At 40.3% G+C, this 10,647-nt stretch overlaps 1 protein-coding gene across 1 annotated transcript in view; it reads left to right on the top strand.

Moving 5' to 3' along the window:
* Positions 1-3,147: 3,147 nt before the first annotated feature.
* Positions 3,148-10,647, top strand: part of LOC142385528 (protein NLRC3-like) — a 28,793-nt gene continuing 21,293 nt past the window's right edge. The window contains exons 1-3 of the mRNA XM_075472147.1: positions 3,148-7,842; positions 8,124-8,791; positions 10,255-10,374. Coding sequence (XP_075328262.1) covers positions 8,544-8,791; positions 10,255-10,374 — 368 coding nt within the window. The 5' untranslated portion in view covers positions 3,148-7,842; positions 8,124-8,543. The remainder of the gene's footprint in view (positions 7,843-8,123; positions 8,792-10,254; positions 10,375-10,647) is intronic.

The raw sequence follows: 10,647 nt of genomic DNA, 5'->3' as shown, positions 1-10,647 counted from the left end.
TCTCCTCATATGGACACTCACATGGTGAGAGATGACAAACCGAGTGCACGGAAATTACAGAGAGAGTACAGGGATATGGCAAGGGAAGAGAAAAGAGAACAAATGTGAAGAAGAGTAACAGAGGCAATGCCAGGAAGCAGAGACGGGGCATTAGGGCAAAATGTGGAGGTGATGAGGAGATGTGGAGGGCATTGAACAAGCTCAAGATTAAATAAAAAGCACAGAAAGGTGACAAAGTACCCTGTCTTTTTATGTAGTAATGATCACGATGCAATTTTGAAATTAAATTGACTGATTGGATTCATCATAGCATATAATTGTCTATTTTTCCAGGCTGCCATGTTTTGCCCTTTCTGCAGCCGAGATCTGGGGACAGTTCAAGTGTGCTGTCACTCATGTGGCAAAAATGTCCTGTTCTGGATGGACCTGATGAATGATCTGAGAGAGAGAGACATCTCTTCAGTGGGAGCCATTGGATACTTTGATCAGTTCATTTTTTGGGGGAAATCTCTTTATAAAGATGTGGAATGGAAAAAATGTGTTTGATCAGGAATAAATTCTGTCTAAACAATAAGATCAAGGAAGTGTCTTTCAAAATTAAACACAAAATATATCCATCAAAAATTGTTATATTTTTAGGTCAATTTCATATCCACAAAGAGGAAATGGACTGACAGAAAACCATTTTTTACACTTTTTTTGAAAGAACTATATCAATGCAGCACAGAAATCAATGGTGTAGAAATTCCCAAGACTGTAAAAACTTATTGAATTAATATGTTTTTCTTTACAGTGATGCAATTTGTATACATGATGCTTCTATACTCTTTGCACATTTATACTTTTATATTGTTTTCTTCCCCCGGCTAAAAAAGAGAAAGTTTGTGCTCTTCCTGTCGATGCAAATAAATAATCAGTTAATGTGGAGAATGTGAAATACAGTGGGGTGCGAAGGTTTGGGCAGCCTTGTTAATTTTCCTGATTTACCTTTATAAAGCATTGATTGTTTGGATAAAAAAAAAATCAGTTAAATATATCATATAGGGGACAAACACAGTGATATTTGAGAAGTGAAATGAAGTTTAAATGAATTACAGAAAGTGTGCAATAATTGGTTAAACAAAAGTAGGCAGGTGCATAAATTTGGGCACTGTTGTCTTTTTATTGATTTCAAAACCTTTAGAACTAATTATTGGAAGTCAAATTTGGTTTGGTAAGTTCAGTGACCCTTGACCTCCATACACAGGTTTATGAGAAAGGGTATTTAAGGGGGGCAATTGTAAGTTTTTCTCCTCTTTGCATCTTCTCTGAAGAGTCGCAGCATGGGAGTCTCAAAACAACTTTCAAATGACCTGAAAACAAAGATTGTTCACCGTCATGGTTTAGGGGAAGCATACAGAAAGCTATCTCAGAGATTTCAGCTTTCAGTCTCCACTGTGAGAAACATTGTGAGAAAATGGAAGACCACAGGCACAGTTCAAGTCAAGGCTCGAAGTGGCAGACCAAGAAAAATCTGAATAAACAGAAGCGAAGGATGTTGAGAACAGTCAGAGTCAACCCACAGAGCAGCACCAAAGACCTACAACATGATCTTGCTGCTGATGGAGTCACTGTGCATCGTTCAACTATTCGGCGCACTTTACACAAGGAGATGCTGTATGGGAGAGTGATGCAGCGGAAGCCTTTTCTCCGCCCACATCACAAACAGAGCCGCTTCAGGTATGCTAAAGCACATTTGGACAAGCCAGCTTCATTTTGGAATAAGGTGCTGTGCACTGCTGAAACTAAAATTGAGTTATTTGGGCATAACAAGGGCCGCTATGCATGGAGGAAAAAGAACACAGCACTCCAAGAAAAACACCTGCTACCTACAGTAAAATTTGGTGGAGGTTCCACATGCTGTGGGGCTGTGTGGCCAGTACAGGGACTGGGAATCTTGTTAAAGTTGAGGGACGCATGGATTCCAATCGATATCAGCAGATTCTGGAGACCAAATGTCCAGGAATCAGTGACAAAGCTGAAGCTGCGCCGGGGCTGGATCTTCCAACAAGACAATGACCCTAAACACTGCTCAAAATCTACTAAAGCATTCATGCAGAGGAACAAGTACAACGTTCTGGAATGGCCATCTCAGTCCCCAGACCTGAATATCATTGAAAATCTGTGGTGTCACTTAAAGAGAGCTGTCCATGCTCGGAAACCATCAAACCTGAATGAACTAAAGAAGAATGGTCTAAAATACCAACAGCCACAATCCAGACTCTCATTAGAAGCTATAGGAAGCGTTTAGAGGCTGTTACTTCTGCGAAAGGAGGATCTACTAAATATTGAGTTAAGGTTTTTTTTTTTGGTGCCCAAATTTATGTACCTGCCTAATTTTGTTTAGACAATTATTGCACACTTTCTGTAATTCATATAAACTTCATTTCACTTCTCAAATATCACTGTGTTTGTCCCCTATATGATATATTTAACAAATTATTTTTTTATCCAAACAATCAATGCTTTATAAAGGTAAATCAGGAAAATTAACAAGGCTGCCCAAACTTTCGCACCCCACTGTATATATATATATTTTTTGCTTTAATTTGAAACTGCATTCATTTAATTGTTCATTTAATCGAGATTTAAATTTTATTTGTTATTTCAATTGGAATGCATTGAATTTATTGCTGTGTTAATTAGTTTTTTCCTGTATTTATTTCTGCATAATGTTCCCTTGTATTATACTGATCTATTTATAATGGGCTGTTATTGGGACAATAGCTACGGGGAGAAATGGGAAATAACTGAAGTAAATACATCTATGAATGAAATCTGTTTGAAAAATGAATAAAAATAATGCATGACGAGGTCAAAATAAGATAAATAAATAAATAATTTTAAAGGAGTAAGGATCAATATGATGTAAAGGAGAATCAAACTGAAAACTGAGGGACTTTAACACACTTAATGCAGTTGACAATTAAAACAGAAAATCCCAGCGCGCTCACACACCCACGTGCACGCGGCGCACGTGATTTCCAATAAATGCTCGGCTTGTGGTCGTGAGAAAAATAAAAAGTGAAGTGAAGTGAAGAAATGAAACTAAAGTGTTCAGGCTCCATTTTGAGTTAACAGCAGCAGGGTCAGCATCAGGGTGAGTGTGAACAACATTCTTCTTCTATTCCTCCAGAGTCTGAGTGCGTTTACAGGCTGAACTCTTCCACACAAACTGCTTTTATTGAACTGTGGAGTCTCTGTGAGGGTGTTACTTCCGGCTCGGTGAGACTTTGAACAGAGGACACTCCTTAATCTGACATGTCCGTTCAGATAACTGAACATTTATCTCCATACAAACACATTTTAGCGTCTTTTTATTTTTAATAGCATGTTGAAATCTCCTCGTCTCTCGTGTTTCCTCCCACAGATAAACATGTGGTATTCAACACTTTAAACATTAATAGTTTGAGTTGAAACTGTGCGCACCCCGCAGGAGCGCGCGCGCTGCGCTGTGACCAGAACAAGCGCTGCTTGTCTTATTTAGATCTTATTTTCCTCCGTGTTTGGGAAATGTAAAGTTCAGACATCCCCAGTTCCAAAAACTCATTTCAGGGCAGTGGCGTGCACACATAGACATCAGGTGGTGCTGAAGCACCACTACCTCTGCCCTTTATCAACGAAAGTGCCCTTTTGTAACTTCGTTGTTTTTATTTAAAAATTATTATTATTAACATTTTACTGAGTCCGGTTTTGAGATGATCTTTTGAAAACCTGAGCGATTAAAAACGACTGAAAACAATGCCCCGAAATGAGCCACCTCCTCGCGCACACCCGACCTCTGTCTCTCTTCCTTTGTCACGTGAACTCGCGCGGTCGCGCGCAGGGCGCACCAGATGCGCTGCAGCAGCACAGCAGCTTAGCAAGGCAAGGCAAGGCAATTTTATTCATAGAGCACAATTCATACACAAGGCAATAAAAGCATTAAAAAGAAATGAAAAAAATAATAATAAAAATGAAAAAAAAACATTAAAAATAATAATTCATTCATTCATTTAAAAGTGAAGAGTGCAGATAAAATACTTTCAGGTGTAATATGCACAGCTAAACAGAACTGTTTTCAGCCTGGATTTAAACATTGTCAGAGTTGAGGCCTGTCTCACATCTTCTGGAAGACTGTTCCAGATGTTAGGAGCATAAAACTGAAACGCAGCCTCACCTTGTTTAGTCCTGACTCTGGGCACCAGCAGGAGACCCCTCCCTGAGGTTCTCAGAGCCCGAGTTGGTTCATATGGCTCTAACATGTCAGAGATGTACTTTGGCGCTTGACCATGAAGAGACTTGTACACAAGCAGAGCTGTTTTAAAGTCTATTCTCTGAGCGACAGGAAGCCAGTGCAGAGACCTGAGCACTGGACTAATATGGTCGTATTTCCTGGTTCTAGTCAGGACTCGAGCAGGAGCGTTCTGGATGTACTGCAGCTGTCTTATAGCCCGTTTAGAGAGCCCAGTGAGCAGGCCGTTACAGTAGTCTAACCTGCTGGAGACAAACGCATGGATCAGTCTTTCTAAGACTGGTTTAGACACTATTCCTTTGATTCTGGCAATGTTTTTTAGATGGTAAAAAGCTGCTGATGTTACAGTTTTAATGTGGCTGTTAAAGTTCAGGTCTGAGTCCAATATTACCCCGAGATTTCTAACCTGATTATTAGGTTTTAGAGAGAGAGTCTCAAGGTGACTGATAACACTTTCAGGCAGGTGGCTGGCAGGCTTCTTCTCCCGTGCCCCACCAGCCAGTAACATACAGATCAAGTAAAATCGTACCGTTTTCCCTCTAAGCCCAACGTGTAATGACTTTGTTGTGAAGTAAAATCTCATACAAAGTCTCATACTGTCTCATAAAGTCTCATACAGCACCAAACAACTAAACATTTTTAGCCGACTGGTCACCTGATAAACTAGTTTAACGCTCTAGCCCAAATAAAAAAATACCCATCTGCCTTCATGTAATGACAACAGTCAGTAGCCTATAACTCCTTCTCGTACTTTTTGGTCTCTTTATTGTCTTTGTCTCTGTCTGTATATTGATTTACTAATTGCAGCAGAATGCCAAGAAAGGAGAGGCTGAAGAGAGAAAAGGTAAAGGAGCTACAGCAGGCAGCCCAGGGAAGCAGCTCTCTACTTTCCTGGATGAAAGCAAAGCAGCTAAGTAAGCAATTAAAGAGCAGCTAAAGACAGAACTAAAGGTCTTCCACTCCAGCTTTACTTCAAAGAACCTACAAGAAATACTTTCAATACTGAGGGAAAACAATGGCCAGCTGATCTTTCCTGCCTTTGTCAAAATGATCCAAATATATGCAACATTACCAGTGACGACTGCTTCAGTTGAAAGATCATTTTCCAAGCTGAAAATCATCAAAAGTAAACTAAGAAGCCTGTGTGGTGAAGAAAGGCTCTCTGACCTTCTCTTGCTTGCCATTGAAAAAGACATTGCGATAAATCACAGCAAGGTCATTAACATCTTTAAAGACATGGCACCAAGGAGGAGGCTGCTTTAGAGAAGTACACTTTAATTTCATTCAACATGTGCGTGTCATTTTTTTTATAATACAGTGGAAACCGCTTATAGTGGTCACGGATATAGTAATCAACCGCTTATATAGATCAAAAGGCTTGGGACGGAATCATTTCTATACAAATGCTGTTTAAATAATTCGTTTATAGTGATCAAGAAATCCGCTTATAATGTTCATTTTTGGCCATTTTATGAATGTAAACATGTGCAAAAATAATTTTAAAACTACGTGTAGCTATTTTATTTTTTACTTCCTTGATTCCTTTCTGGACGTCTGCTTCTGCCTCGCTAGCCAACGTAACGAGTTGACACCGGGCAGCAAGTGCGCGAATCATGGCTGGAAAAAGGAAGTCATGGAGGAGCATGTGTCCGAGGATGGGTGCTGGAGAGCGGATTGAATGCGCGTGTGACCGCTGGAAGCTCCAGGCTGGTTCTTGTAAGATGGGAGGCCGGTGTTCATTCGATTTCTCCTACTTGTCGAGAATTGCTACTTTGTGGTTTTGCGCATGCGCCGAGCCGATTTTCTAAGTTTGGTTTTCACGCCAAGTAGCACAAATCGACAGAACACCGGCACGGAGGAGCATAGATCCGAGCAGGGGTGCTGAAAGGCGGATTGAATTCAAACTTTATTTTCTGACTTGTAAGAAAAAAAATGCACCGGCGGCACAGCAGAGAATAAGTAACGTACTGTATTTGAGTTAGCCTACAGTATGTCTGCGCACTGCGCAGTACTGTAATTAAACTTGCATGATAATAAAATTCAGTAAATGCTGAAGCTATCCGTTTCATTTCATTTTTCTCATTGAAAAACGATACAAATGGCATTTAGATGATATTCTCCATAAAAAATAAGTGAAATACCTGTACTGTAATACAACTTCGGTTTTAGTAATCAACCGCTTATAGTGTTCAAATTGGCTCTGGACCAACGTGATCACTATAAGCGGTTTCCACTGTATAGTCTTCTACGTGCGCTAAAAAGTGCCCTTTTTCCCCCCCTGAGCACTTGCCCCCCAAATGTCTGTGCACGCCACTGAGGCTGACGCTCATGGGAAATGTCGCTGACCTTTATTACTCTGATCACATGACAGTCGTTTGGACTTTTTAGGAAAATATTTGCAACTTATCTCCATGAAAATATGAAATATTTGTTTTAAAAGTTGAGTCGCAGTTATGCCATTCTTGTTTTTGCTTCATATTGTAGAAATAAACGACAGAAATGTGATTTCTGATCAACGTCTTTGGGTGATAAGAACTCCCAGCTGCTGAAAGAGGTTTGAATGATTTCATGGTGCAACAGACAGAATCATTTTCCATCCAGATGTTCAGAAGCGTCTTTGAGCTGCTCTGTGAGCGCCACAAACACACTCAGCTAACATGAACTCACCTGATTTAATGTAAATCAAAGGGGGCGGAGCTTCAGACCAGGTGAACCAGTTGCATCAGATTATGAAAGAACACAAACACACTCTTTGTTAGAAACTTATCATGTATATTACCTTGGTGTCAGGTCAATTTGAGATCTTTCAGTTACATTTACTCCTGCTGTTTTACCGTTGCTCTTTAACAGAACTTTAGACGAGCTTCGTCTTTGTTCACCTTGTAAAGACACTTTGAAGGTAACAATAAGCGGACTTATTTACCTGCGGTGAGTCCTGGCTGAGTTGATAAATGTGTCCTCCCCTCAGACGGAGAAGATATATATACATGTTTCTAAAGCTTCAACATGTTTTTTCTCATTAGCAGGTAACTCAGGTGAACTCATTCTAACCTCTGAACTCCCTTTGGAAAAATGAAACTACAATATAATAAAACTACATCTCCCAATGAGTCCTTGACAGCAGCTGTGGAGGCTGACGTTCATGGGAAACTGAGTTGAACTTTACTGTTCTGCTCACATGACAGTAGTTTGGTACTTTTCTACAACATATTTGCACTTTATCTGCATGAAAAGACACGAAGGTGATGATCACACAGTGTGTAGAGTGTGAGCTGTCAGAGAGGAAGTGGAGACACTTTGAATGACGGCTGGATAAAGCTGCAGCTCCAAACCCTGAGTGTGACGTTGCTGTGTGTGAAGACACTTAAATTAACATGTGAGATATGAATGGGAGTGTCAGCGTTGGAGCGGGTGCTAAAAGCTGACCTTTGAGTGCTATAAACTCATAAACTGTGATGAGCTCACCTGATTTCCTGTAAATGAAACAGGACCGAGGTGAACCACATTCAGACGGGTCAGGCTCCATTTTGAGTCGACAGCAGCAGGAGGAAACCTGACGTCAGAATCAGGTGAGTGTGAACAACCTTCTTCTTATTTCACTGTCAGAGTCTCTGAGTGGGTTTCCTCTCTGGACTGCAGAGGAAGAAGAAGCAGAACTCAGCAGCTTGTTTCTGGTGTTGAAACGAAGCTGATCGGACTGCTCTGATACAAAGAACTGATCCAACTCAGGCGTAAAATCATCAAGTTCAGTTTGTTTCAGCTTTCTGATTCACTCTTTAGTTCAGATTGTTTCAGCTTTCTGATTCACTGCTTAGTTCAGATTGTTTCAGCTTTCTGATTCACTCTTTAGTTCAGATTGTTGGGTGTGAGGCAGCTGTTGGTCTGACTGATGAAGAAGGCAACAACTTTCATCCTCCAGCAAAGATTTTCTTTCCTTTGGCGGCCATTTTCTCTGCTGAAGCTGCGTCACTGCTGGGGAACGCGTTGCTATGATCACCACTTTGAGAACCTTTCTGTTCCTGAATCCTTTCTACAGATTATGAGACGTCTCATCAGAAGCTGGATCATTACTGAAGGAGTTTACTGACAGAATGAGTGAATGAACATGTAGATAACACACAGATAAACGCAGTGAAGCTGATGTGTTTTAATCAGGACTTCAGAGCAGCTTTGGCAGCAGTAACTCATCTGTAAATCCAAACTCCACAAAGCTGCATCAGCTGATCAGCTGGGTCAGCACAAACTGAGTCTGACGGCTTGGAGGAAAGAAATGACGTCTCCTTTCTCTAAAGTTCTTTCTGACGTGGAACAGAAAGAAAAGCAGGAGGTAAAAGCTTGTTTCAGTTTGGCTGTGAGACTTGAACAGAGGGGTTTGTCTTCATTCTTTTCTTCTCTCAGACTGACTGAAGTCCAGAAGATGGACAGAGCAGAGTCTGCAGCATGCAGCGGTCGCTCTACGAACAGGAACCCATCCAGACCTCCAGAACTCAGTGATGGACCTGGACCATCAGACACAAAGTAAGACAACTGCTCCTGAAGGGGGGGTCAGCTTATTATCTGGATATATCACCATGGCAACGTATACAGCAAACCCAAACAGGGTATGAAGCAGGTTGAACATATTCCGGATATATTTTGGTTATTTAGATTAACTACCAATCAGATCAGTGTGAGCAGCGTCAGGATGCAGGTCATCAACTCCGTTATTCTGAGACATGCTTCATGGTTCAGACTCCTGATCAGGTGGCAACAGTCAACAAAACACACAGAGGTGGAGTTCAGAGGCTGTAACACTCACTGCTGCAGACTAAATAAATGCTGTTTTATTCTTGTCTAAGTTTGGTGACCCAGGCTAAAAGTGTGTTAAAATTTTTTTTAAAACGGATTCTTCTGAGCTACATACACAGCAACAATCTCCTGCAGGTGCAGAACATGATGTTAAACAGGAAGTAACAAACCGTCATTTAAAAAGGAAATCCTTTCTCTCTTTTAAAATGTCTTGACCAAGATAGGCAGCAGCTCAGGGTTCTATGAAGCAGGATCAATATATCCAGTTTATCTGTCTAAGTGATCTGGTTAACTAACCCAAACCATGGATATCTGACACACCGCGGTGAGGTCAAGTGGCTTTTTGTCTCGTCATTTCCTGTTTTATTTTGAAAGGTTAACTCTCCTCTCGTTTCAGGTCACTTGCCCTTCCTCTCGTGTTCCAGTCTGATTGTCGTATGAATGATTCCACCTGTTCCCTATTATCACTGTGTGCATAAGAGTCTGCGTCTCCCCCCGTCTTGTGCCAGTGTGTCGTATCTGTCCGATTGATGTGCATCACTCTCGCCTTTGTTCCAAGCCTGACCACAGCCACGTTTTCAAGTATTGCATTTTGGTATTATTCCTCTTCAAGAGAGGTTTTTTGATCATGTTTGATAAATTAGTCCTGTTAAAGTAGCAGGAGTGACTTTTAGTTAAAGATAAATTTTGATAGACCCTTTTGTTTGTTCCTCCACATAGTGGAGTGATTTTGATTTCCTTGATAAATTTTCATAGATATACTTCTCTGATTTTGGAGAAGTGTATAACTATTTATATATATATATATATATATATAAAATTATATAGCCTGTTTTGTTTCTCTCTCTGGAGACTCTTGATAACATCTGCTCCTACAATAAAAGCTTTGGATATAACATCTCCTGCTCCTGCGTCCTCCATTCCCTCGGTGTGACAACCAAGTGGTACTACAATGCTAGTTATCCACTCTATAAGTGAAAATGTTTTCTGACTCTGTTTTACATGTGCTCCTTCAGGTAAAACAGGTGGAGTTGGCATCAGCTGACTGATCAGAATCTATGAATCTATCAGCTGCTGCAGACAAAGCAGGAAGGGAAGAAGACAAAAAGGAAAAAGAATACCAGCAGCTGATAATGTAAAGATATAAATAAATACTTTTAGGGTGTAGAATATTTCTTGGTTTGTGTTTGCAGAGGTCAGCACCACAGACAGAGAGCAGAGTCTCCAGGATCTGACTGTCTGTCTATGAAGAGTGACCGGTCCAAAGGAGGAGCTCCAGACTTCAGTGGTGAACCCGGACCCTTAGACACAAAGTAAGAGAACAGAAACAGAGATTTCAGCATCTTCCGTGATCGACTTGTTGCATAAATGAATAGATAAAGAACAAATTAATTCAGGGTTAATATCATAAATATATAAATAAAGGATTAAATCAATGAAACAAATAGAAAATTAAAATGTCAGGTTAAATAAACAGGTTTTAACACAGTTAAATGAAGGCAGAAATATCAATTTATTTCACAGTCGGTACATTAATAACAGAGTAAAAAGATCTGTACCTTTATTTAGTAGCATTTATTGGTATA

Source organism: Odontesthes bonariensis, chromosome 8 (assembly GCF_027942865.1).
Source record: "Odontesthes bonariensis isolate fOdoBon6 chromosome 8, fOdoBon6.hap1, whole genome shotgun sequence".
NCBI lineage: Eukaryota > Metazoa > Chordata > Actinopteri > Atheriniformes > Atherinopsidae > Odontesthes > Odontesthes bonariensis.
Note: the sequence above shows the minus strand (reverse complement) of the source record. Positions and strands in the feature narration are given on the sequence as shown.